Below are 27,071 nucleotides of genomic sequence, written 5' to 3'. Positions count from 1 at the left end.
GGGATGAAGAAATAAACTAAGTAATTAATAGCTAGAAACTATAAATACTATATGAAAGCATACTGATAGTGTGTAGTCAAAGATAACTACTTAGGAAATTGTTATTCTGCAGAACTGCCTAATTTCATGCAGTCTTGAGCAAGCTAGTATATATCTCCTTTAATTTGATGCGTACAAGTATCAAACTAGGTTATGTACTGCCTAATATAACTTGGTACAAATTTTCTTGCACATTTTCCTCCTATGCATGCCCCGGCATGCATGCATGCTACGGATAGTGGATAGTGGATTAAACACACACAAAATTAATTAAACTTGAATTGCCTAGCTACCTACAGTAACACTAATTAAGGAAAAAAATCAGGACAAAATATACACGTGTATCCTGATCGAAGGCATATATAGAAGTAATATAATTAAGGATGACAGAAATAATATATAAATTAAGCATGGGATGCATGCAGTAATTAAAAAGAAGTTGTTTTAGCATGCGTTCATGCATGGAGAGCTAGCTAGCTTGCTTGGCTATAGGTCTATCTGTTTTGCGAGCATCTAATTAAATTTTGCGAGAGTATATATACACACACACACGTTGCAAACTAAATTTTAGTGAGTTCGGTGACATATATTCCCTCCGTTTTTTTAATAGATGACGCCGTTGACTTTTTCTCACATGTTTGACCATTCGTCTTATTAAAAAAATTTATGTAATTATAATTTATTTTGTTATGAGTTGTTTTATCACTCATAGTACTTTAAGTGTGATTTATATCTTATACATTTACATAATATTTTTGAATAAAACGAATAGTCAAACATGTGAGAAAAAGTCAACAGCGTCATCTATTAAAAAATGGAGGTAGTATATGCTCTCCTTATACATACGATCGAGTAACAATTAAGTAATACTCCATCTGTTTCTAAATATTTGACACCGTACAAACGGTCGAACATATTTAAAAAAGTTAACGACATCAAATATTTAGAAACAGATGGAGTATTAATATACAAGTCGCTGAAAGAGTAGATAATTAATTAACAAATAATATGGAGTGATTCCTAATTAATTAAGAGACTATTTACTACTACAGTATGTGCAAAGTACTCTGCTGTGTGTGTGTGAGAGAGAGAGAGAGAGAGAGAGATTGTGACGATGGAGAGAGGTCGGCTAGGGTTAAATGCGGCGCCGCGTGCCGCCGCATGAAATGCCCTGGCGGCGAGGACGACGAAGAATGTACGTTATATCGGCCTCCTGTACTGTTTGGTCCCGGCCGGTCCGGCCATGGCTCCGGTCGATCGATCATATCCCCCACCAGATCAGATATCATCTTAATTAATTCATTAATTCCAGCATGCATCTAGCTAGCTAGCAGCACCCATGCATTATTCCATATTTGCTTCTGTCTCTGATCTATATATATGTCGATTGATTAATTCCAGTTCGTTTATCTTTCGCATTATATTCCTGCTGATGGCGCGCGCTCTCTCTTAATTTCTCAATTTCATCGCTGTGAGACATCGACGAAGCACGGACGGATATGCTATTAGTATTAGTATAGTAATATTTCAGTAATCAGTATATATAAGTGTGCGTGATCGATCGATGAGCTGATTTTTGTTTCTGGAGATAGATCAGAATGCAGCGGTCGCGATAATCATGATGACACATGTACATGAGCTAGCTTAATTAGCTTGATTGAATTGATTTCGTGCGCGCTGTGCGATCGATCGAGCTAGCTGAATGTGTAGTTGTAATTCATAGTACTCCCTCTCCCTCCATACTTATAAAGGAAGTCGTTTAAAACATCGACACGGTCTCCAAAAACACAACTTCAACTTCTTGTTTCTATAAAAAAAATTATTTATTAAAAAGTGATATATGTTTACTTTTATGAAAGTATTTTTCAAGACAAATCTATTCATATAATTTTTACATTTTCAAACTCAACGACTTGAGAATCATTCATGATTTATATTTCCAAGATTTGACTTAAATACTGTTCTAAACGACTTTCTTTACGAGTACAGATCCGGAGGGAGTTCCATATATATAACTAGCTAGCTAGCAGCGTGTGTGTGTGTATATATATATATATATAGTACGTCGTCACCGACATCACCGGCCGAATTTCTTCATCAGAGAAAACTACCATACTCCGATCCCTCTCGATGATCGATCACTCGGCCGGCCAGTTCATCTCTAGTACACTCGTAGGAGTAAATTACGTACAGCATGCATTGACTGGGGCTCGGTCCAATTGGTGCACGATCGATCGACCGCACGCGCCGCCGCGTGCGTGCGTGCGTGCGTGCAATATATATATACACATACTCTTGTAGCTAGGCAATTGACTCCATCGATACGTATACGGGCCGCCGCCGCCGCCGCGTCTCTGCATGCCCAGTGGATCTCTAATTAAATTTGCTCAAGCTGGTGTTAAAATCCCATATCTTCGATTCGTAAATTAAATCGTATAGGTCCTACGTACGTGCCGGCTAAAATCACATATCAATTCAATCAGGCTAGATATATCGTAAAGTGAGAAACGCCAAAGGATCTTCCGGCTAGCTTTACATCTCTCTGATTCTATTTATTTGATATTAGGTCCTTCTCTAATATTCACATTTTTTAGTCCAGATCGTAAAGTCGTTCTGGAGTCACACGATAAATTTAAATCAGGATTTACAATACCATGGATTGACATCTCGATCTCTCCTTCATCTCACTTCACCGTCGCCCGTCGGCGGTAATTAATTAACCAACCTTACGTAGTACGTAGTTACATACAAGAGGCGTGGTTGTGGTATGTGAGGATAACAACATGGTGCATGGTAATGACTCTTTGGTGAGATAAACTACGGTAGCTCAACGGAGGTCGTGGTTCGCGGTGACGATGGCAGTTCTTCGCTGAGATAAGCTTAGGCGTCTCACCAAAGGTGAGGTGTGTTGCACGCGGTAACAATGGTGGGGCATTGCGATAGTTCTCGTGCAATGTGGTGGTGGTGTAGCGGTGATGACTTTTGATAAGACAAGCTATAACAATTAGGTGGAGGTGGCACTATACGATGATAACAGTGGCATGGTGATGACAGACACGTTAGCGCTGCAGTGGCATAGATTGTCAGGACGGTGTAAAGGCGGTTCTTGGCTATGACAAGGTGATTATCCAAATGGCGTGAGACAAAGTGATTGATCAGACTAGTTCCGTCTTCTTCCTTGTCTCATGGCCGAACGGAGGAGCTTTTACGGTTGCTGCAATGACAGCGAGAGAGTTTTGGAGGCAGAAGAGCGAGCTGGCTCCACATATCCCTAAATCTGAAGCGATGAGTAAAACTTGAAGCTAACTCTTCGAATATTTTCTTTTGAGTAAATTTCACAAAACTACATATGCTTTGGTCAAATTATCACAAAACTGTAGATTTAAGGTGATGTATCACAAAACTACATATTTAACACTAAAATTCTCAAAGAACTACATATTTAAGGTGGATCGCAAACTATAGATTAAGTAACAAAATTAATCCCCAAAAGGATTTAAACTCCAAAATCTGCAGTTTTGTGATAACTTTGTTATTAAATCCATAGTTTTGCGATACTCCACTTTAAATCTGTAGTTTTGTGATAAATTTATTGTTAGATTTGTAGTTTTGTGATACATCACCTTAAATATATAGTTTTGTGATAATTTGACTAGAGTATATGTAGTTTTGTGAAATTTACTCTTTTCTTTTTGGTTGTTTGCTTTTCTTTTTAATCTCGATTATGGGTTTTAAAGCGTATGCATTCGTGTAATATTTAGCTATATATATCCACTTATGTGAATATAGAGATTGGATTATTAACTTTGAAAAGAAAAAGTTACGCGTACATAAGTAGGCGCGTACGGCCCGGCCGGCGGTGGCGCTCGCCACCTACCTCCACCTCCACCGCTCGCACCAAATGCATCCCTCTCCTACCTGAGCCTACTTGCTTTGCCCGCTGGCCCATACTACGAATTTCATGGGCTTAGCTTCTATAGCTGCTTTGGGCTTTCGATTACATATGTGCCTAAATGTTTTGGGCTTTAGATTCCACTGCCTGCCAAGTCCATACCTTTGGGCCGGCCCAGACTCCGTCCACTTGCACGTTGCAAGCGGGCTAAGCAACTCCAACGTGCAGTGTCCACGCGCATTGGTGGATCTCGAAGCTGCTTCTTCCTCCTCCTTTCCACCTCCTACGCAACCCACTGCACACTGCAATTTTTTTAAAAAAATTATTTGTTTAATTTTAAATTTTAAAAACAAAATACTTCCAAAACTTATTTCGAAGGTCTAAATCTTTTGATCATACCAACGAGCTGATGTGGTAGAATAAAAATATCAAGCCCGCTACAGATAATGTGTTAGTATTATTTTATCACATCAGACGAGCTAGCGTGGCTAAAAAGTTTAAATTTTGAAAATAAGTTTTAAAAGCGTTTATTTTAAAAAATAAAATTTAAAAAGTTTTTTTTAAAAAAATTGTGCACTGCATATGCTGCTTCCTTCTACTCTACTGATCGAGCAGAGCTAGCTTACCTAGCTGCCTGCACCCAAGATCGATCGCCAGTAGCTAGCTAGCTGCCATGGATCCGTACTGCGACGGTAAGAGCAAGAAGTCGCCGGCGATGGGGAGGCGGCGGCGCTACTGCCGGTGCGGCACGACCATGCTGACGATGCTCCTCTTCGTCGTCACCAACTCCGCCTCCGTCCTCCTCTCCTCCGGCGCCGGCGCCTTCCTCCTCCGCCGCTACAAGCCGGCCACCGCCCGCCTCTGGGCATGGGACGACTCCGCCGCGCTCCTCGACGACCTCAACGCCACGCAGTCCGCGCTCGCCGACACCCACGCCCAGCTCGCCGACCTCCACCCCCGCCTCGGCACCGCCAACTCCCTCCTCGAGACGCTCCTCGCCGCCATGGCGGCCGAGCGGCGGGACGGCGGCACGCCGTGGGCTCGCGAGCTCTCCGGCGAGCTCGAGCTCGCCGTCGCGCCCCACCGGAACGTCACCGGCAAGGCGACGGTGTTCCCGGCGCTGGGACACGCGTGCGCCCGCTTCCAGGACGACCTGGAGGCGTACATGAGGTACACGCCCGGCGGCGAGTGCCCCTCCGACGAGCAGCTGGCGCGCCAGCTCATGCTCAACGGCTGCGACCCGCTGCCGCGGCGGCGGTGCCGGCCGCGTTCGCCGGCGGGGTACGTGCAGCCGGCGCCGCTGACGAAGAGCCTCTGGGCCATCCCGCCGGACACCACCGTCGTGTGGGACGCGTACCGGTGCAAGAACTACTCGTGCCTGGTGCGCGGCGGCGGCGGCGGCGAGTTCGACCTGCTCGGCCGGGAGAAGCGCCGGTGGATGCGCGACGACGGCGCGCTCGCCTACTCCATCGACAGCGTGCTCGCGGCGAGGCCGAACGGCACGGTGCGCATCGGGCTGGACATCGGCGGCGTGTCCGGCACGTTCGCGGCGCGGATGCGCGAGCGCGGCGTGGCCGTGGTGACCACGGCCATGAACTCCGGCGGGCCGTCCGGCAGCCTGATCGCGTCGCGGGGGCTCGTGCCGGTGCACGTCGGCCCGGCGCACCGGCTGCCATTCTTCGACGGCACGCTCGACATCGTGCACTGGACGTCGCCGGAGCACGTCGCCGGCGTGATGCTGGAGTTCGCGCTGTTCGACATCTACCGGGTGCTGAGGCCGGGAGGCTTGCTCTGGCTCGACCACTTCGTCTTCCCCGGCGAGCAGCTGAACGCGACGTTCGCGCCCATGGTTGACAGGGTTGGGTTCAGAAGGCTACGATGGAACACCGGCAAGAAGCTGGTCTCCGCACTGCTTGAGAAACCAATGACATGAACAAGGAGAAGATTAGGGAAGAATTATTTGATGCGCACTAAACAAACTTGTAATCTTTTGTGACAGAACTGTGTTTCGTTTTAGTTCGTCTTTGTTTTGTTATTTTTCAAAATACAACTCGAAGCATGGCATTATCAGAAGATGAATCTTGTGGAAATTTTATTTGAAGAAGATGGTATAATACTTAAGTTCATACTGTTCGTCCAAGTATAAAACGATATCCAAGAAGACGAAGCAACAAATTCTAGGAAGAGGTGTTCAAAACAATATCTAAATTTTTTTACAATTATGCGCCTGACGGTTTACTGATTTGATTTCAGTTTTCCTTCATGTCTTTTAGCGGACAGGCATTTCTAGTTTTCAGATAAGTAGAGATGTGTCGAGTGCGCCAAAAACCAATAATCAGAGAACAAGGAGTATGACAGCCACTTTAATTTTCTTTTACTGTGGATAAGTGATAATCTGATACCAAGCATTACACATGAACAGAGTAGAGAGGAGGGATAGCTAGAGAAGGGGAATCTGTACACAGCCATCCCAGGTAAAACCTTTTCCACCAATAAATATGTAAAGCTAAACAAAATGACACATTTAAGTTGACTAACCGAAACATGTATATTGCAATCTGAAATGTTGCCTCCAAAGCTCCAAGCCCAGGTGTAATTCAAAGTAGTCATCTCATCCTGTAAGCCCAACCATGTTCACTCAAAAATGCATGGACAGCTTCCTTGATGGCAAGGTTAGGAACCAGTTGGTGTGGTTCAAGTGTCTCACGGGTCACAGGATCAAACTTCCCCACCTACGAATTTGAAAGCTCATCGTAAGTTTTGTAAGCAAAGCAAAAATACATTCAAAGACATTTTATTGCTTCTGTCAATTACCCTATGAAGATGATCAAGAATCACCGCCCTCTCATACGTGATTCCACTTGGGGTTATCACCGGGTCTCTGAAAATATCAAGAGTAATTTTGCAGCAGAGATGATCAGGAACCTGCATATAAAATAGTTCTTTTCTTTTCAGATTAAGCCAGTCAGGGCACGGAAGTAAGCAGTGTCAAAGGCAGGTTGTACTTCTGTTGGAATATCAGACTTCCTGGCTTTCCGAAAAACTTCCTCAAGCTCATTTAGCTGTTCCTCGGGGACATATGCAGGAGGATTGTCAAGGCTGTTATAATTCCTAAGAGCTTCTTTACATGCTTCCCTGGAAAAGGGAAAACACTATTTAATTAGGGCATTATATCTCTGTCATATTGATTGAGTAATGTATGGAAAAGGTTTTCACAAACTTCAGCTTATGCAATTGACGGACTCGTTCGCTTGATAAATTTTCCCATTCTATGTATTTTGCTTTAGAAAGCTCTTGCCAGATCTCTTCAACCATGTAACTTGCTGGATGTGCACCCCTTCCAAGCTCCAACGACTGGGTTAGTAAAGATTGGATCATCAGTAAAATGGCGTAAGCAGAATTTGAGCTGTAACTAAAATAGCATCATCAAGAAGAACAAGCACAAAAAACAAGTAGATCCCGTATGAAATTGTATTTTCCTGTTTCTGCTGGCATTGCCAGTTCAACTATTCTTAAGACAGTTTAAAATCATAATTCAATTTTGTGCTCCAAATCAACATCGTGGCTGTGTTAGCATTTGTAGGAGGAAGGAGGAGCAAAAAAAAGGCTTAAGGCAAAATCAGACCATCATAACATTATTACTCAAGTGTGTGCATGTGTGTGGACTTGTGACTGAGTGTGAAATCAGACCTTCTCTAGTTCTTTTATTCCCTCGGCCAATTCGTCCTTGTTGAGAAGTGCAAGCCCGAGCATGTAATGTGCCTGCAAAAAATCAATGAGTTGAAGAAAGTCAGGTAACTAGAGGTATTAGCATTGTAAAGAACAAGATAAGATGGTATTAAGCTCAACTAGAGAAAATACATCTGTTGCCTGCAGAGGCATCTAAAGTTTGGCTTTAAGTTCAAGCCCATTTCAAACTGGCTATACCAAAAGTGGGTTAAGATGGATCAAAGGAAACAAAGAACAGACAAGTTCTTTCTCCTGACTCCACAAAAATGCATTTTAAATTTTACTCAATATAAAATGTCTTACTTTCTAGTTTCTACCTTTAATAAGGACACCAAAGCATCCTGAAATAGTAACGTACTTTCAATTCTTAGGCACTAGAAGCATATCTTAATGAACATGATATCAGTAAATCATCGCAGTAGGGTCCCCTTATAATATGTAAAATTCATATTTTGAATTGAACTGCTGATGTATCTTAGGACATTTTTCTATAGTTTGAGGTGATGCCCCCATTCGTCCAACTGTCCAAGAGCTTTAAATATAACCAGTATCAAAAGGAGGGATTTCTACCCTGTTGGTTGCTAAATCAGGTCTGTAAAATGTGAAATACTCGATTCAAGCCACATGAGCCAAACAAGATAAGCTAATTATTGAGTTATGAGTTACATGAGCATAAATCCACCTCATGTTCAAGTGCTAACAAGTAACAAGATCAATGTCTCTAAAGGTCATTTTGCTATAATTGGAGGACCCTATTCCCAAGTGGAGTAACATACAAATAAAACATAACATAAAACTGTGTGAGCCCTTCATAAGACATGGATAAATCATATTTGCGGAAAATTCAAAACTAATTGAGCAAAAGAGTATGCACTTTATATTCAAACTAAGGGGTAAACAGCAGGCAACATCTGCATGTTAATATGATTAATGTCCAGTTTGCCATATCTATGTTTAAGTGCAAATCTAGTCAGTAATGTCTAATGAAAACTATCCCATTTCCAGTAATATGTGTTTCAAAGTGTGTGCTCGTTGAGGAGATCAAGACATAGTTATTGCAAATTTTTCACTCTCTGCCCCTAATGAAATACTTTGAAAGAGGTAAATTGGTTGTATTATGAATTTGGTAGGGGTATGCAAGGTGTTCTATCATTAACTTCTGCTTTTTAGATTCAAAGGGCACAGCCGCACAGCTCCCCAGGCATCAAATCCAAGAACGAGAAATAATGCTTACAGACCATGAAGTGCATACAAGACACATCACAAGGCGTACTTCAGAAAAAACAACATAACCCAAAACAAGAGCATGGCCAAGCATGTGTCTGTGCAGGACCAAAACACCAACCATAGATACCCAAAACCCCAGAAACCTCAACAAGACCAAAACTATTGTCCATACACTCCAGCATCAATCAATCTAGGAGGCTCTGAAATCTTTTTCAATGAGCGAGGAAGTAATCCATCTGCGGCAGCATCTTAACAAGGATTCCTTAGTATGTGCTTGCAGTGGGCCATGGACAAAAAATGCAAAACAGAGGGGGTAACATAATTTTGTTTTAAATCTAGATTAGAGGATGTTAGGTAGGTGTGTTTAAAGAACAGAAAATTAAAGGGTCCCTCCAAAAGGCAATGCAATAACAAGTTGAGACTAAATCAACTAGCAGGTAGATGTCATTAGTGTTTCTCAAACAGGAAATAAACAAAAAAATTGTAACATCTTTGGTCAAGAAGTAACAGAGATAGAAAATGGAATTCAGTATCTCTAAAAGAAAATTTATGTCCTTAAAGCAAAAGTTGTCACTTGTTAATTTAGTAGAGCACACATCACCAGGAGATAGTTGCAAGAAAACAAGTCCAGACAATAATTGTTAAAGATAGGTAAATACACCAACCTTAACAGAGTGGCTGTCAAGCTGAATAGCTGTTCTACAATCTTCCTCAACCCTAACCCACTCACTGCAAAACTCAGATTGGCAAAGTATGGTGTAAGCAACATAAATGTGAATCAATTGCTCCCAATGTGCAGCAAAAAAAAGAAGAGGAAATAATAGTTATACAGACTTCCGCCTCTTGTAGCAAAGTGCTCGGTTGGTCCAATATACTGCAACCTTTGGGCAGAGAGCTATGGCCTGTCAACCAAAATAGAGACTGCAATTAGCATGGAAGGTGCAAATTGTACAGGCTTTCTACAAAAAAAAAAAAAAGAAGAAGTCTTGAGTGCTTCCATATAATCTGTCGTCGACTAAGTCAGCTGATACATGTTTTTATCGCCGCCACCACCATGATGTAAAGAGGCCAAACAAGAGGGATAATCTAGAACTAAATTGTAGCCTTTACCTTAAACAATACAAAGAGGCAGTAATTTTCACGCTCTGAACTAGACTAGTACAGCATGGTACATAAACACCAATATGTCTATCCACTCTCAAACAATCCCTCCCCTCTCCCAGCAAACCCTTAACAGTGCATCGGTATTAGCTAAATTAAAAATAAGGATGTTCATCGTTGAGAAATTTCCTTGCTCATCGTCTCATCGATGTGATGGCACCGCACAAAGCGGCAATTCTCAACTAACTAAAAGGAAAGGCAGGAATCTATGTGCAAAAGCATCACTCAACTGCCCACAAGCAAGCGAGCACACGTCAGCAGGCAATGACATAGACTTGCATGTTTCAGAGAACCAGGCACATCAACAAACTAACGAAAATTATCTAGACCAGCTACTCGTCGCCGAAGCAGGGTTAATCCGGAGCCCGAGAAGCAGCCAGGATAATCCAGTATGCAATTGACATGATATTACAATAGGGAGATTCACAAGCTTTCACGGAATTTACTGTATAACATGCTGATATAGCGGGGCGGCCTGAAGGGTCCAAATGTTGGTTGGTTCGAAGAATTAGGACGGCACGAATCACGCGGGCGATGCCACGGCGGGAACCTTACCCCGGTGTAGGCGTCGATGGCGGCGCTGATGCGATCCTTCTTGAAGAAGGCGTTGCCCTCCTGCTTGAGCAGCTCCGCCTGCCGCTTCGACGCCGCGCTGTCCGCCGCCGGCGACATCCCCCCCGGCGGGGCGGCTTCGCTCCGGGGAAGGGGAGGGGAGGAGGCGGCGGCGCGCGCGAATCGCTTCTAGAAGATCGTGGCGTGCGCTTGGAGGCAGGCTTGGAAAATTGGAGAAGCTTGGAGATGGGATTTTTTTTTTTTTTGGGAAGAAGGCAAAGAGTAGCAAATGGAAACGAAGGGTGCGCGCCTTTTGCGTCTAGGCCCCTGGACTTGACTTGACTCTCTCTCTCTCTCTCTCAGGACTTCAATGTAAAACATTATGGATGCATGCATGTAAGGCCTATTTCAACTTTTTTTTTTCAAACTTTCAACTTTTCCGTCCTATCGAACTTTCCTACATACACAAACTTCCAACTTTTCCGTCACATCGTTTCAATTTCTTTAAACATTCAATTTTGGCGTGGAACTAAACACAACCTAAGATTAGTGGCGGATCTACCATCAAAGCGGAGCGAAGGTTCGAACCTTCACTATTTGCGCGAGAGGACCATGGGAACACTCGCTATTTTTTTTTTTTGCCTTGCATAGATGGAAAGGGGATGTTGTAGCTTTTGTCTAGTTTGTTCAGACTCCATGCTATTTCTTCTTGGATCTACCACTAGCCGGGTATGATCAGATAATATCGTTCCCATATATTATCATGTGTTTTTGTTTATAGAGATGAAATCAGATATAAATAAATAGTGCTGGATAACATATCCTTATCTCGTATCATATCCTATATTTCTTTATCGGAATTCTTTTCAGTTATTTTTTCTGGGAATTAGATTTGGGAATGCTATATGTTTGTATTTATAATCCATATAAACTTAGGGATGCAATTATAGTGTTATAAAAGAGAGTGAAATGTACCATTGGTTTCTAAACTTATCATGCCATGTTATCTTGTACGTAAACTCTAAATATGCATATTATGTTTAAGAACCTATTAAAAGAGTGTCATTCTGGTCTAAAATTACCACGACACATCCAGATCGTGCGTGGTGATGACATGGCTGTCATCTCCTCTCGATCTCTTTATTCTCTTAGCTTCTCTCCTCTCCCTCTCTCACTGATCATGATCTAATTGTTCTACTTCTATTCATCAACTCGTTGATTAAAAAAGTTAAAATTTGAGAAAAAAAAACTCTTTGTTCGAGCTCCTTAAAGGAACTTGAACACGGTCATTTAATTCCATTTCAAATTTATTGTGTGATTTTTAGAGATAATCGAAATGACGAATTGACTAGTTCAATGTTTTATCCATCGGATCGCTCTTTGTATGAACATCCGCAAATATGCTCATCGAGAACAATTATGGGAGGTTGTTTGACAGAATAACTACTACTTTCTCAGTTTTATATTGTAAGTTGCCTTGATTTTTTTCTTATCAAACGTATTTAAGTTTAACCAACTTTATAGAAAAAATATATTGGTATTTCCAACACAAAACAAATACTTTCTCCGTTTCACAATATAAGACTTTTTAGCATTGCTTACATTCATTTAGATGTTGACGAATCTAGACATATGATTCATTAACATCTAAATAAATGTGAGCAATGCTAGAAAGTCTTACATTGTTAAACAGAGGAAGTGCATTATCAAAATAAGTTTGGTGTTTTAGATGTTGCTAAACTTCCTATAAATTTTATCAAACTTACAAAAAAAAACGACAATAAATAAAGTTAAAATGACTTATCATATAAAACGGAGGGAGCATTTTGAAATACTTTTAAAAAAGTTAAAACTCACTCTAACAAAAGGCATTTTCCAAATAAAATATGGATTCGTCCATAAATTCTTCTATTCATGCGTGCTTTTGCACAAAACTCATCTATTGACGTGTGCTTTAGCACAAAAGTCCTCGTATACAGAAAGTTTGGAATAGGGTAAAAGCAAACAGTGGCCCATTCGCGTCGAGCCCAAGCCCTTCACTTTTCCTTGAACCCACACACAATGGCGACGCCCATGGAGGAGGACCTGCCGGGGGCGGAGGCGGAGGCGGCGGGGCCCGCGCCGCCGCCCGCCGCAGCCACCGGGGGCGACGGCGACGGCGAGAATCCCGCCCCGGCTCCCGCTTCCCCGTTCTCGGACTCCGATTCGGACTCCGACGATGGAGGGGAGGGCGGGGACGCCGCCGACGAGCTCCGCATCCAGGCCCTGGAGCAAGCCCTCCAGGAGCAGCCTCTCGACTACGAGTCGCACGTCCAGGTATCCACCATCTCATCCCCACCCCACCCCCTCTCTCCCGTGGGAGTCGCCATTACTCGCTCGCTCACTAGGGGTTTGAGTGGGTTTTGTGACGCCGTGTTGTTTCGTGCTCCGCGATGTTGTCTGCACGCTCTAGATTCCAATTTAGGGTTTCCTATTTCGTATTTTAGCCTTTCTACGCTAGTTTTGGCCATTAGGATGACGATTATTGTGAGGCTGAGCTCCTTCAAGTGGAATATGTAAGCTGTAGAGTAGTAATGCTTGGGATGCATAGTTTGTAAATAATAGCTACTAGTACCTTTTCAGTGTATGGCTAGCTTAGTGTTGATGAGTGTTTTGTCTCTGGTTTCGCAGTATATACAGTGTTTGAGGAAGTCGGGTAAGATCGAGAAGCTTCGTGCAGCAAGGGAAGAGATGAACAAGTATTTCCCACTCACACCTAAGATGTGGCAGGAATGGACGAAAGATGAGGCTTCATTGAGGTGTATTTGTTTTCTGTTTTAGCTCTTTCCTCAAGTGTTTACGTCAATTTTCTGAAAAATGAAGGTTCACAAATGTGTGTTTTGGTTCCTGTCTTTGTTGTTACAGGCCTGAATCTTTTGAGGATATTGAAAAGCTCTATGAACGTGGAGTGCAGGAATACTTGGTATGCTAAGTAGTTCTTTGTGCAATATTTGATTGAATTGTCAACTACATGGAGTAGCAACTTATTTTGGTGATCTTGACATTGCAGTCTGTTCGGCTATGGCGCGATTACCTTGATTTTGTTGAAGAGAATGATAAATCAGTGTCCCAATGTTCACCATCTGGCCTCACAAAAATGAGGAATTTGTTCGAACGTGCTATTACTGCAGGGGGACTGCATGTGACTGATGGTAGCAAGCTATGGGAAGCATACAGGGAATATGAAATGGCCATTCTAACCATCATTGATGACGATGACGAGGAAAAGGCAAAGCAAGTACAGCGCATACGTGTTCTCTTTCACCGCCAGTTATCTGTTCCTCTGGTTGACATGGAATCAATACTTGCTGAGTATAAGAGCTGGGAAGCTGAGCAAGGTAATGCAAATGACCCAACCTCCAATTTTGATGGTGTTCCCTCAAATGTTGTAGCAGCCTACAAAAAGGCCACTGAGATGTATAATGTGCGGAAACAATATGAGGATCAACTGAGCAATGCGGATGCATCTGATGGTGACAAATTGGAGGAGTTTCTGGTACAGAAAAAAACTTTGCTTATTATCTTTTATTGCTTTACCTTACTCTTATTTAAAGTCTGTCATTCATTTATTTGTTTGACATGTATGGATGGTGTTAGTCTTCCTGCCTGTAATGTTTTTGGATCAGTTTATTTGAGCATTTCTGGTGTAATATCATCAGATTTGGAAGATAGCTATATCTTTGTTGCAAGTTCTCTTTGTTATCTTCTTGTATATGCTATTTTGATTTGCTTCATTAACATTATATGTAAATACGCTTCCATTACCAGACATTCTAGAAAAGCATGGTAGTCTCATTTTCTCTTTCTTTTGAGTTTAGACTGTATTCCACTCGTCTTCATCCATGGCCTGCTCTTTTTCCCAAGCAAGAAGGGACATACCCCCTGCAATTTCTTGTCTTAGAAAGCTATACACACATTTGCATTGATCAGTGATCACTACTAAACACATTGCAGAAAGAGAAATGCACCTTTCGGTTTTGTATATGTGCTTTTTCTTAGAAGGCACTTATTTGGACACTAAGTTGTATGGGCCCTTATTTTGTTTCTAAATGATATGGGGAAGTTTCTTAGGTCCTTTGCCACCTGTCGGTTTACATTTTTTATGGTCCTCACATCAGTTTTCTTTTCTTTTTTTTGTGAGATTGTTTCGATCATAATGATGCAGTTCATTCAGATCCTCTTGGACAAATCCTTGTTCTTAGTGAAGTGATTATGACTTTTTATGAAATAGAAATACATCAAATTTGAGGAGTCTTCAGGTGACCCTGCTCGTGTTCAAGTTTTGTATGAACGAGCTGTTGCAGAGCTTCCTGTTTCAACTGATCTATGGATGGGATACACGAGTTACCTGGACAAAACCCTGAAGGTCCTTCAGAAACTTCTATATGTCAATACATTTAGATCCAATGATGTTTCTTCCAATAGCAATGGGTGCTTATTCAATTCTGATATCTTTGGCAGGTACCTGCTGTTCTCAAAAGTGTTTATCAGAGGGCCACAAGAAACTGTACTTGGATCAGTGAACTATGGGTTCGTTATTTGTTGTCATTGGAACGCATTCGTGCATCAGAAGAAGAATTGCGGCATGTAAGTTCCTTGGTTATGTGGCCAGGGCTTTGTTTTTAGATACTTAAGAATCATAGTTGTATGCAAAGGAGATGAAAATTTTAACTGTCCAAAGTCTTGTTTAGTGTTTACAGTCCAATTGCTGAGCTTATTATAAGTCTTATGCCCATCGAGTTTGATTTTTTTTGTTGGCAATGAAAACTATTAAAAGGAAGTAGGACTATATTTGTGCTTTCAGTGTTGTATTTGTTCTCTTAGAAGTTAAATATTGCAGTATGATCCAGCATTAGATATCTGCTGTAGTTTTATACCAAGAGAGGAGATTTTACTCGAGTAATTGTGAGCATCCTATGAGGTTTATTGTTTGTTGTGTTACTGTACAAAATATCCTAAAGCATCCTGATAATTAGCCAACAGAGCACATTTTGACTAGTGAGAACACTATGTCAACTTGTCAAGAAATGTCAATGTGCTACCTGCAATTGTTTTATTGCCCATCATTACTAGTACTTTTTTTTGGCAGTTCACAAAGATTATCATTTGGCACTCTCTCTTTGTTGGTTTCTGTTTATATAATTATGGGTACATCAGGGAGACACTGATATATATATGAATATATGTTCTTGTACTCATTGTCAGGTCTTTGAGCAAGCTCTCCAGTGTTCTTTTCCAAGCATAAAAGAGGTGACATATATACAGCCTCATCCCTTTTTCTCCTTCTGGTTGTCAACTTATTTGCTTGCGCAATAGTACTATCTGTGCCAATCTTGATAGTAATTGTAATACTTCTGATTGTTTTGATAAGCCCAGTGGCTGCAATTTTCTGGATAAACTAGCACCTTCATTTTGAGAATTCTTTCTGTCCCACTCCCATGGCCATCACCTGTTAATGTTCTAGTAAGACTGCTTATTTACTTTTTATTGGGATGATTGCACCTTTGCAGTATCTCGAAATTTATCTTACTCGAGTTGATAGTTTAAGACGGAGGATGGCAGACGGCTTGGATTTCCAACTGATCAGGCAAACATTCATGGTAAGTTCTCTTTTAGCTCATTGTATGTATGCTTTTTTTTACTGGAACTGACTATGGGTATATAATATCAGGATGCTACTGAGTTTCTTTCACCCCAAATGGGAACAGAGGATTTATTGCTTTTACATGCATACTGGGCCAAATTAGAGCGTACTCTTGGAAATGATCTAGCTGCAGCTCGTGGTGTTTGGGAAAATACTCTCAAGAAAAGGTTTAGTTTTTTGTCATGTGCAAATTCGTACATTGTTGTCATGCGCAGTACTCACTGTCACTTAATTCTGTTTTATATTCCAGTGGTTCTGTTTTGGAAGTCTGGCAGCACTACATTGCAATGGAGATAGAAACCGAGCATATTCATGAGGCTAGGTCACTTTATAAGCGCTGTTATACCAAAAGGTTTTCTGGGTCTGGATCAGAGGTATACTCTTTTTGGTTAACTAGGAGAATTTGTGGGATCTTCTGAGAGTAGATGTTCTTCATCTAGAATGCAGGCCTATAAATAATAAAATTGAACAAAAAATAATTTAAGATTAATGACTCCTAGCTTTTTAATTCGGACTATTCTCAACTAGGTAAAAAAATTACAATCTGCAACAGCAGCAGCAAAATTGTTTAAGGAACATGGAGTTTTTTTTTTGTATCAATTTTCAATGATTGACATGTATCCCATGATATCTTCTCTTGTTATTTTTTATGTTCTGGTATACTCACACTCTTTTCCCCCGTTGCATAATTGGATCTACCTCCATTTTGTTCATAATTGGATCTACTAGAATCGGCCACCAAACACAAGCATCATGGACTAATCCTTGATTTCATTATGTTCCTTGGTTGTTGAACCTAACTATACCGATTAACAGTTCTACTTATTTCTGTTTATTCATCATAATTATGACTCTAACATTGTTGAACGAAAGCTTGACTTACATTTACTGTTCTTCTTGCAATCGAACTTCATTCTTTCATATAGATAGGCTAAATTCCGTTGTTCCTTCTATTTGCACCATCATTAATAAGTTTCTTTGACAAAGCAAAAGAATTATTATGACTTGGTTGTTATGTGCTTCAACTTTAGGAGATATGCCATGCGTGGATAAGATTTGAAAGGGAGTGTGGCACGTTAGAAGATTATGACCTTGCTGTAAAAAAGGTATGGTACTATTGGCCTTTTTAATTATACCCTCATTTGTTTCACCTGTCCATTTGCCTTTTGCTCTCTGTCCATTTCCTTCAGCTGAATTTAAGCAATCTTAGCAATAGTGGCGAAATACCTCACTTTTGACTTCCGAACAATATCTTCTTGAGTGCAGAGTTATTGGATTGAGCATAAATTCATGGGCCAGTTGTTTCGACACACTATCCCAATCCCCAAATAGCAAACTAGGTGCTTGTGTTATGTGCTGTTTTGCACTTCCTTGATTATCCATCAAAGAATTTGAGAATGCAATTAACTTCTGCAGATTACTGGCCTCTTTTGTGGAATTGTACACTGCAAATTTTGGTATCAATCTGGGCTTACATGTACAACTTAATGCTATGTGCAATCAGCAGATGTTGGTAGGAGTATTTAGTATTGTACTTTGTGAGTTGCTATCATATTTGATATGTAAACAACTAAGCATGTCTATAATTTAATAACTGACTTAATTTGGTGGTACAGTAGGGCACTATGTAAACATTTTAGACTTAATCTGGTCGAATAGCAGGTTATCCTGTAAAAAACTATAGTTGAACTTATCATCTTCCTATTTTGACCAGGTTAACCCTCGTTTGAAGGAGCTTATGATGTTCAAGGCACAGCAGGAGGTTAAGGTTGACACTCATGTTGTCCCCAAAGAAACTACAGGAAGTGATTTCTCTCAGAAAAGAAAACCAAGCAAAATCCCCACCAAACAGCAGCCTCCTGCTAAGAAAAAGAAAGACAACCCACCAAAAAGTGCTGTGCTATCTGATGATCATGGATCAAAGGAACAAATTAGCACCGGTCATGTAAAAACTGGAGAGGTCTCAGGGGAGAAGACTCAGGCATCTATGGAAGTGAATCTGGTGGACGGCAGCCGGAGAGAAAATACAGCTTCAAAAGAATCAAAGTCGAACTTCTACAGTGACAAATGCACTGCTTACATGTCAAACATAGACTTGACAGTATGCCATTTTCCTTGCCCTTGATGCTCATACAAGTTGTAGCTCCTGAACTTCAATAAACTAACATCTTAGCTCTCTTTATAGGCAAACGAAGAGCACATCCGGCGTTTCTTTTCTGATATTGGTGGTGTGACAGCAATAAGGTTGCTGAGGGACAAGTTCACCAAAAAATCAAGGGTATGTATTCACACTAGGTGATTCAGTAAGACAATTTGTCCCTTGGTACATTGTATTGGCTAATAGGTGCATATCAGTTCAAGAAATATTAGTCTATTGAGTCTTCATTTTTCTGGGTATCGTTTACTCCTTAGAGTCCTTAGCACATTCAAAAATTAAACTGAAACATTGGATCATTACTCTGTTGCTTTTCAATCATGTTTAATTCTTGCGATTTTTTTTAACTGGAGAAAATTTAGCATCAAAACTCTACTGATTTGTTCTCTTGTATTGATTTGTTTTGCTGACCTTTTTTTCTTTTCTTTTTTTTTTGCAGGGGATTGCATATGTGGATTTTTCAGACAATGAACATCTTGAGGCAGCAATTAGAAAAAACAAACATAAACTGCTTGCAAAGAAAGTAAGTGTTGCTCGTTCAGATCCAAGCAAGGGCAAGAAAAACCGTGAAGCAGGATCTTTCTCCAAAGACCAAGGTATTTTCTTTGGCTGTTACCTGACAGCAAATTTCAGTCAGTTATGTTATTTTGCTAATGTATGGGAATTGTAGTGTTTTGAAGCTACTGAATTTCATCAGCCTGAAGGCTATAACTAATTTATAAACCAACAAGTAATATAGTACTGTAGCAAACCGACTGGTATTGGCACTTTACTTGGAATTATCAGTAACTCTTGTGATTATATATCCTGAGTTACCCGTCATATAAGCTGATCAGCTCCTTTTTCAAAACATATTCTGGACTTGTCCCATTGTTCTGTCTATTCCACGGTTGTTATCTTTTGAGATTTGGATAAGACTAAAATTGAGATCATGCAGTAATCCTTTGAACTCATTTTTGGTGTCTCAGGTATGATAATGCATCATATGTATACTTTCAGAACTCTGACCAATGATCAATCTGAATATTGTACTATATTCCTTTATCCAGGTACTAGTGGCGATCGTGGTGAAACGGCAGAATTTGCCAATAGGCCAGACAAGGAAATTCCCAAAGATAAACCCACAATCACAGGGAAGAACACCTTTGCTGCACCACGATCTGTGGTTAAACCTCTTGGATGGACACAAAAGGATGAAAAATCAGATGTGGGCGCAGAAGAGTTAAAATCAAATGAGGAGTTCAGAAACCTTTTACTTAAGAAGTGATGCTGATAGGCAGGTTACTTCTTCCCTTTTCTTTTGGTATCTTCACAGATGATGCTCAATCATCTGCTAAGTTCATTATCTTGCATTTGTAAAAACCAATTTGCCATTTGCCATGAATAAATGAATTGTCAATCCCATTACCTACTGACACCCACTATTGATTTGTTTCCTTTTGGTACATTGGCTGCCAAATCTATAGCTATTTGTTAACTGGCATTATATGGCTTAGGATAATAAAGGTTGTCCTTTTGCATTTGGTTTATCATACCTTATCCATGGTGGAATTATTATTACTTCAACTTGTCATGTGTCAGTATATATATGTAAGTATGTAACATATAAATATAAACACAGAAGAGTATGCTATTGTTTGCACTGGTTACGTGATAGTGATGTTGGGGTGGGCTATCCCTGTCGATTGGCTGAAAAAATATGCTGTTTTCAACAACAAAATTATGTTAAAATGGGACTTCAGGAACCTCTTAAGTGGCTAGTTCAACATATTTGATCTTGCTGACCACTCGTTTCACCTCTTAAGTTGCTTATGATGCATGCTCATAAGAAATGGAGTAGTTTATTTCAATTGTGAGTTATGACCCATTTTATGGGTGGAATTACATGGCAAAACAGAGGTTCATAAATGCATAATATTTACTTTGAGGGCATGGAAAACTATTCTATTACTCCCTCCGTTTCACAATATAAGTCATTCTAGCATTTCCCACATTCATATCTATCTAGATTCATTAACATCAATATGAATGTGAAAAATGATAGAATAACTTACATTATGAAACGGAGGAAGTAGAAGATAGAACATGTAATTCTTTTTCTGAAATTGTAAGAAACAGGACACTGTAGAACCATATGGACCCTTTTGTTTTAAATACCTGGTTTAACTTTTCTTTGCTGTGGATAACTCTAAAGAACTTATGTTTTGGGTGTTTGTCGGGGCTATGCATGTTTGTACGGCTGGTAACTGCAGCAAATCGTGTCTTTGTGGTCTTCGGTCTAAAAAAAAAAAGCAAATCTAAAAGAACAGAGCGCTTGCAGAACCATATGTTGCCTGTTTGAAACACCTATTGGCTATTGTACCTTTTCTCAGCAGTAACTTGAAATTTGAAGAAAAACAAACTTGCAGAACCATGTTTCAAATATCTACTGTGCACCTTATGCATATTTCTCAAAATTTTTCACAATTTGACCCTTTGCAAAAACTATTTTTACAAATGAACCGTCACCAAAACTTATTTCAAAAATAACCCTTGGTGCTGAACTTAGACACCTCAGCGCCAAATAGCGTGGCGCTGAATATGCGTTGGCACGCTGACTTAGTCTCCCATCCGCGGTGGCACGGCATTCAGCGCCAGTTGACATGGCGCTAAGGTGTCTAAGTTCAGCGCCAGGTGATTTGGCGCTGACCAAAAGAGTCATTTTTGAAATAAGTTTTGGCAGCGGTTCATTTGTAAAAAAAGTTTTTGCAAAGGGTCAAATTGTGAAAATTTCAGCATATTTCTAAGCCAACTTTCTCAAATGAAGACAGTGTTTTTTTTTTTTTTAAATATTGTTCTGGATCTGGGTTAATTCATGGCTCCTTGTAATGTGTGCAGGTGTGTGGATCTCCATGTTGCCATCAAACTCTGTGATTTCTGTAATGTACTTTTCTGGTGGCTTCATGCATCATCTTCGGTGAACAGAAAATCAGTGACCTTTTGGGCTCCTCAAATTGAAATCTATCCATCCAGCTGCAAAAGTATAATCAGCACAGGAGAATCCAGACATCATTAGCAAACTTCTTAGAAACCTTTTTTTTTTCTGGTTTGAAGGAGGGAAGAATTTTCTGAAAGTCGTGTAGGACTTGTAGTTTGCAGGGAAACGGTGTATATAACTCATGTGGCTGTCTTAAAACTGAGCTCCCGTGCTCCTTTCGCTTTCGCAAGTAGTTATGCTCGTTTCTCAAGTTTTGTACTGCCAAGAAATTTATGATCTCCCGTGTTAAAAAGGATAACGGATGGTTAGAGAGTGCAGCTCACGTATGTCGGATGCCAATGTACTGACTGTAAGCTGAGCAATTATTCATCACAACAGTACACCGGTTTCCAGTATTTATTGTTCGAATGAGCTCGCATTTTTTAGCCGCCTCAGAAAATATTTTGGGACGAATATTTTGTGATGAATAATACACCAGTATTATATTCTAGTGCGGAGGGAAATTTAAATGTTGTGTTTAGGATGAGAATTTTAAGCCGCGTCATTGTGATGCTAAAAGTTAAATTTCTATCGGAAAAACCAATGTTCTTGTGATGCTAAAAGTTTAATTTCTTTCGGACAAAACAGAGTGCAGACCTGGTATAAGTTTTGCTTTTAATTCAAATGTGTTTTGTGTTTATTCCTTCAAAAATTGAACTACGTTTTGTGTGGGGAATAAATTAACCATGCAAGCAAAAACTGCCTCCGTTTCATGAAAGCTAAATCTATGATTGGTCTGTTTAAATTCATCATACAAGAATACTCCCTTTGTCAAAAAAAAAAAAAATTCGAGAATGTATAGATAAGAGGTTGTTACTCCTAGGTTTATTGTAGAATATATCACAACCAATCCTATTTTTTTTCTTGAGCGGAAAGAGTATACTACCTCCGTTTTTTAACAGATAACGCCATTGACTTTTTCTCACATGTTTAACCATTCGTTTTATTCAAAAAATTTACGTAAGACATCTATTAAAAAACAGAGCTAGTATTTCATGAGGAACAATCATGCGTAAAAGTGTGAAACTAAGAGGGAGGTTAGTGAACTGTTTAACTGATTTGAAACAGAGCAGACGAAAAGATTTTCTTTTCCTCTGAACAAAGACGTGACACAATAAATTTCGCCAAGTAGCTGCCTCATTACACAAATTCAGACCAAAATATCCACCGCAAATCCAAGAGCTTCTTATTAAAATAATAATAGTAAAAATAAACGCCAAAAGTTCTCACACGGAAGCAACTAACTTAGCACACAAAAGACAGACATGAACACACCCAAGCCCCTCCTCTTCCTTGTCTAAAACGAAGCAGCAACTAAATTAAATCGACCTAAAATTCCGAGGCCCCCAATGGCGGCGATCGACGACGACGAGGAGCTCTAGTTGGCTGCCTTGCTGATGAGCTCCTGCGCGACGGCGACGGTGGGCAGCGCCGGGATGGCACCCTTCTTGGTGGTGCAGATGGCTCCGCACGCGTTCGAGAACTTGAGCGCCTCCCTCAGCTTCTCCTCGTTCTGATCACATCAATCACATGATTAGTACAGTATTTACTAGCAGCAAGAATCAATGGCGATGAAAGATTGAGATTACGTGGAAGATGGAGTCGTCCTTGGCGACGTTGACGAGGAGGGAGCCGACGAAGGCGTCGCCGGCGCCGGTGGTGTCGACGGTGTTGACGGAGAAGCCGGGGACGGAGCCCTTGAAGTCCTTGGTGAAGTACCTGCATCCCTTCTCGCCGTCGGTGACGATGAGGAGCTTGAGGCCGTCGAACCAGAGCGAGAGCACGTTCTTCTCGTCGTTGGCGTCGCCCTGGGTGAGGAAGGCGACCTCGTCGTCGCTCACCTTGATGAAGTCGGCCTCCTTCCAGATGGAGAGGATGCCGGCGCGGGCGGCGTCCTCGGACGGCCAGAGCGGGAGGCGGACGTTGGGGTCGTAGGAGCAGAGGATGCCGGCCGACTTGGCGGCGCGCATGGCGGCGACGTGGGCGGAGCGGCACGGCTCGGTGATGAGGGAGATGGAGCCGTAGTGGAAGATCTTGGCGCGCCGGATCAGGTCCAGGTTGAGCTCCGCCTCCGTCAGGAGCATGTCGGCGCTCGGGTTCCGGTAGAACATGAACTCGCGCTCGCCGTTGCTTTTCAAGGTCACGAACGCCAGCGCCGTGCGCGCGTGCTCGTCGAACAGGCACCCCTCCGCGTTCACCCCGTTCTTCTTCAGGATGTCCACCAGCATGTGCCCGAACTCATCATCACCAAACTGCAACACAGAAGAAAACAAATATTTTTTAGACATTGAGAATATGCAATGCTTTTGATGAAAGATAGATTAATGAAAGATGCAATCACATCAGGCCAACATGTGTTAATCAGGATTCAAGAACTGCATTTGATCTGAATTTAGCGATTAGCAAAAGATGAATATTTATCTTCAGATCAATGAAAGAGGCAGCTTCGAGACATATGATCGGAAATAACACAGGAAGATTTTTCAATTTGATTGCAGTAATAATAAGTGAAAGAATTAGAAATATTATTCATTTTTAAATTAAAGGTGATTGATTCCTTTCGATAAAAAAAGAGAATAAAACTATCCACGATACTTGTAGTGGCAAACAGCAACAGAGAGTATTCAGTGGCAGATACTCGGTATCGGGTTATTGGATCCGATGGCCCACTCGCACCCAAAACGGGCACGAGTCGACGCGTCGCTGTCAGATCCGACTCAGCTGGGGCCAATCGACAGTGTGCACAGAGAGTGGGGCCCACGGTGTCAGCACCAACATCGTCAGGTTCCATGCGTGTAAATAAATTTAATAAACAAATAATAGTACCAGTAAAAAAAAATAATTCAACTAGATAATGTGCGCCACTGTACAGCTTAATAACTGCACGTGATCCCAAGGGCCAACTCGGCCGAAAGAAACCACCTTTAACGCACACAGATAAAGACTAATCTACTCTAAGCATTTCCAAAATCAAAAGTAAAATAATTAATTAAAGTACAAATATAAAATCACATTATTTTAATTCTTACCACCCTTTTTATCCAGAAATTTAATCCATACTAAGAATAAACAGTTTAAAGGGTAAATTTAACCAAAAGACAAAACAGGAGGGAAAAAAACAAAAATAGCTAAGCACAGCACAGCTCAATACAGCACGAGAGTGAGGAGTGAGGTGATGTCACGTGACGACAAAATAGCTCGCGCGCACGAAGCCCACGAGAACTTCCTTTTCCGAGCCAAGCAAGCGCGAGCGAACCAAATCATTCCTGCACAATTCAACGCCTAATCCCACCCGTCCATCCCCGATCCGACGGCCCAGATCCCCCCATCCCGCCGATCCATCGGGGCGGCGAGATCCACGCCCGGATCTAACCTTACCAAACCCCACACCCGCCGGATCTATCTCGCCGGCGACCAACCTCGCCGCCGGCGACGACGACGACCACACCGACATGGCAGATCAGATCTACTACGTAAGTGAGAGAGCGGAGGCGTTGCTTGTTACCTTGCCGACGAAGGCGGAGGAGCCGCCGAGCTTGGAGATGGCGCAGGCGACGTTGGCGGGGGCGCCGCCGGGAGCCTTGACGAAGCCGCCGGACTCGGCCAGCGAGACGCCGGCGACGTCGGGGACGAAGTCGATCAGCATCTCCCCGAACGACACCACCAGGTTGGGCTCCGCCGCCGCCGCCGCCGCTCCGTCACCGAGAGGAGCCATTGCTAGAATTCAAATCTCACGAACAAATCAACAGCGAGAACGAAACGAAGCGAATCGAAGTCGATGCGATTTGCGATGAGAAGCGATGAGGAGGAAGAAGAGGAGGGGGTGGGTGTTTATAAAGGGCTTTGGGGGCGATAAGGCTTAGCCCGAGACGAAGAGGGATTATCGCGTAATTAGTCTTAATCCGAGACTAATTACCCCTTCGGATCCGTAATAATCTCACCCTAATTTGGATTTTTCTCTTCTCTCCGAGTAAAAAAAGAATTACTACCCGCGACTCAACGGCTCAGGCAACTCCGGCTCGATTGGACGGTGTACCCTCAGTCACGGACACGTGGGGCAGGGGGTGAGGTGGGGCCCACCTGGCAGTGGGGATGGTGACAGGCTGTGCGCTTGGCTCCGTCCGGGTTGCGTTACGTGCGTTTGGTGTGGCGCATGGGGCCCGCGCGTCGGTGGGGGTGGGCTGGATCACGTTTTGTGTTTTTATTTTTTTTGGTGCGGATATTTTCTTTTCGCAATTTGGTGGGGCCACCTGCTGCTGGTGGTGGGTTGCTCGTAATTTGCAGGAAAATTAGTTACATCTTTTTTTTAGATTAGTTCGATTTTGACTTTGCTTCAACAGATATAATTGGGTTATGAATTAGTAGTACGTAGTAGCAATTGTATTCTCTTCTGTCTATACTAATACTATCTCTGTTTTTTAATAAATGATACTGTTAATTTTTTTTCTCATATGTTTAACCATTTATTTTATTTAAAAAATTTACGTAATTATAATTTATTTTATTATGAGTTGTTTTATCATTCATAGTACTTTAAGTGTGATTTATATCTTATACATTTACATAAAATTTTTAAATAAGACGAATGGTCAAACATTTTATTTAAAAAATTTATGTAATTATAATTTATTTTATTATGAGTTGTTTTATCACTCATAGTACTTTTAAGTGTGATTTATATCTTATACATTTACATAAAATTTTTGAATAAGACGAATGGTCAAACATATGAGAAAAAGTCAACGGCGTCATCTATTAAAAAACGGAGAAAATACTATATACAGCAGTAATAATTGTTATACTCCGTACTTGTCATCTAAAAAAAATATCTCCTTGGGATAATTGATATTCTTTTTTTTGTAAATTTCTCTGTTCGTTTTATCAAAATACTGTATATATCTACCTTCTACCTTGGATAATTACTATTTTTCTTGTGTAAATTTATGTGTGTCGCGTTTTATCCAGTTTTGACTCGGTGTGGCAAAAAAACAGGATCATGCATATATAACTGCTTCTCCTGCTTCTCGGGTGAGATGAGATCGATAATTCTACTTTTGAATTTTTGATTTACCGTTAATTATCCAAGATATAATTCTACATTGTTTTGAATTACCGTTAATTAATCCAGTAGGACCAGTCATGGAAAAGAAGAATATATAGATGCGTGTCGCTTGCATGGCCGCATGATGAGGTTTCTGTTAATTCCGGGTTTTACAAAAATATATATTGTCAGTGTATTTGGATTGCATATTAATTTGTGTAGATTTTTCAAAAATATGTGTTCATCGAGATTTGAGTTGTACACACCGACACACGTACGTGTTTATTTGAATTTGTTTACAAGTAAAGTTTCACTTTTTAGCCTGGTTTTGTGAAAATGAAGTTTGGTGGGTTGGACCAAACAATCAATCATACTAGCAATCCGATCTGCAGATCTGCTGCTGCATGCTGCTGTTGGGCACAGCACACTTAAATCAAATTAATTCCAAATCAAAATCGGATGAGAATGAGATCTCATCTCGCTGCACGGTGAGCAATCGATCCATCATCCATCGACGATGACTAATTAACCGAGCAGAGGACTACGGTCCGTGATGAACGAGTCGTAAGCCGAATA

The 27,071-nt window shown here is 41.3% G+C and overlaps 4 protein-coding genes across 5 annotated transcripts; 2 read left to right on the top strand and 2 right to left on the bottom strand.

Annotated features, from left to right (window-relative positions):
• Nucleotides 1-4,085: 4,085 nt before the first annotated feature.
• On the top strand, nt 4,086-6,239 carry LOC127782286 (probable methyltransferase At1g29790). The gene has a single exon (XM_052309426.1). It carries the CDS (start codon nt 4,605-4,607, stop codon nt 5,862-5,864), a length of 1,260 nt encoding a protein of 419 aa, XP_052165386.1. The 5' UTR covers nt 4,086-4,604; the 3' UTR covers nt 5,865-6,239.
• Nucleotides 6,240-6,283: 44 nt separating this feature from the next.
• On the bottom strand, nt 6,284-10,880 carry LOC127782288 (E3 ubiquitin-protein ligase CHIP). The gene is made up of 8 exons (XM_052309429.1): nt 10,604-10,880; nt 9,722-9,789; nt 9,553-9,616; nt 7,622-7,693; nt 7,152-7,285; nt 6,937-7,066; nt 6,746-6,856; nt 6,284-6,663 (listed from the first exon to the last, which is right to left on the bottom strand). The coding sequence occupies exons 1-8, from the start codon at nt 10,718-10,720 to the stop codon at nt 6,538-6,540; spliced, it is 822 nt and encodes a 273-aa protein (XP_052165389.1). The 5' UTR covers nt 10,721-10,880; the 3' UTR covers nt 6,284-6,537.
• Nucleotides 10,881-12,627: 1,747 nt separating this feature from the next.
• On the top strand, nt 12,628-22,714 carry LOC127782285 (uncharacterized). 2 transcript variants are annotated; one of them, XM_052309424.1, is made up of 16 exons: nt 12,628-12,916; nt 13,271-13,398; nt 13,505-13,562; nt 13,650-14,135; nt 14,871-15,005; nt 15,101-15,226; nt 15,845-15,889; nt 16,150-16,239; nt 16,311-16,450; nt 16,534-16,657; nt 17,315-17,389; nt 17,998-18,384; nt 18,469-18,561; nt 18,878-19,034; nt 19,488-19,714; nt 21,316-22,714. In XM_052309424.1, the coding sequence occupies exons 1-15, from the start codon at nt 12,662-12,664 to the stop codon at nt 19,703-19,705; spliced, it is 2,517 nt and encodes an 838-aa protein (XP_052165384.1). In that variant the 5' UTR covers nt 12,628-12,661; the 3' UTR covers nt 19,706-19,714; nt 21,316-22,714. The 2 variants fall into 2 exon arrangements, with proteins under 2 accessions (XP_052165384.1, XP_052165385.1); XM_052309425.1 differs by having other exon boundaries at nt 19,488-19,718.
• Nucleotides 22,618-25,272, bottom strand: LOC127782287 (fructokinase-2). Its single transcript, XM_052309428.1, has 3 exons — nt 24,960-25,272; nt 23,044-23,706; nt 22,618-22,967 (listed from the first exon to the last, which is right to left on the bottom strand). The coding sequence occupies exons 1-3, from the start codon at nt 25,167-25,169 to the stop codon at nt 22,833-22,835; spliced, it is 1,008 nt and encodes a 335-aa protein (XP_052165388.1). The 5' UTR covers nt 25,170-25,272; the 3' UTR covers nt 22,618-22,832.
• Between the last annotated feature and the right edge of the window lie 1,799 nt (nt 25,273-27,071).

The sequence above is a fragment of the Oryza glaberrima genome, chromosome 8 (assembly GCF_000147395.1).
Source record: "Oryza glaberrima chromosome 8, OglaRS2, whole genome shotgun sequence".
In the NCBI taxonomy this organism is placed as follows: Eukaryota; Viridiplantae; Streptophyta; class Magnoliopsida; order Poales; family Poaceae; genus Oryza; species Oryza glaberrima.
This window is presented reverse-complemented; position numbering and strand designations above follow the sequence as displayed.

Bases quoted from the DNA above. Each gene is read 5' to 3' on its own strand.
- LOC127782286 (XM_052309426.1), top strand. From the start codon at position 4,605: ATGGATCCGTACTGCGACGGTAAGAGCAAGAAGTCGCCGGCGATGGGG.
- LOC127782288 (XM_052309429.1), bottom strand. From the start codon at position 10,720: ATGTCGCCGGCGGCGGACAGCGCGGCGTCGAAGCGGCAGGCGGAGCTG. The intron at 9,790-10,603 runs GTAAGGTTCCCG...TTTGGTTGACAG, and splicing joins CCATCGACGCCTACACCGGG to GCCATAGCTCTCTGCCCAAA. The intron at 7,286-7,621 runs GTCTGATTTCAC...TTACTAACCCAG, and splicing joins GAATAAAAGAACTAGAGAAG to TCGTTGGAGCTTGGAAGGGG.
- LOC127782285 (XM_052309424.1), top strand. From the start codon at position 12,662: ATGGCGACGCCCATGGAGGAGGACCTGCCGGGGGCGGAGGCGGAGGCG. The intron at 15,227-15,844 runs GTAAGTTCCTTG...ACTCATTGTCAG, and splicing joins CAGAAGAAGAATTGCGGCAT to GTCTTTGAGCAAGCTCTCCA. The intron at 15,890-16,149 runs GTGACATATATA...GCACCTTTGCAG, and splicing joins CTTTTCCAAGCATAAAAGAG to TATCTCGAAATTTATCTTAC.
- LOC127782287 (XM_052309428.1), bottom strand. From the start codon at position 25,169: ATGGCTCCTCTCGGTGACGGAGCGGCGGCGGCGGCGGCGGAGCCCAAC. The intron at 23,707-24,959 runs GTAACAAGCAAC...TCTGTGTTGCAG, and splicing joins CCTCCGCCTTCGTCGGCAAG to TTTGGTGATGATGAGTTCGG. The intron at 22,968-23,043 runs GTAATCTCAATC...TGATGTGATCAG, and splicing joins AGGACGACTCCATCTTCCAC to AACGAGGAGAAGCTGAGGGA.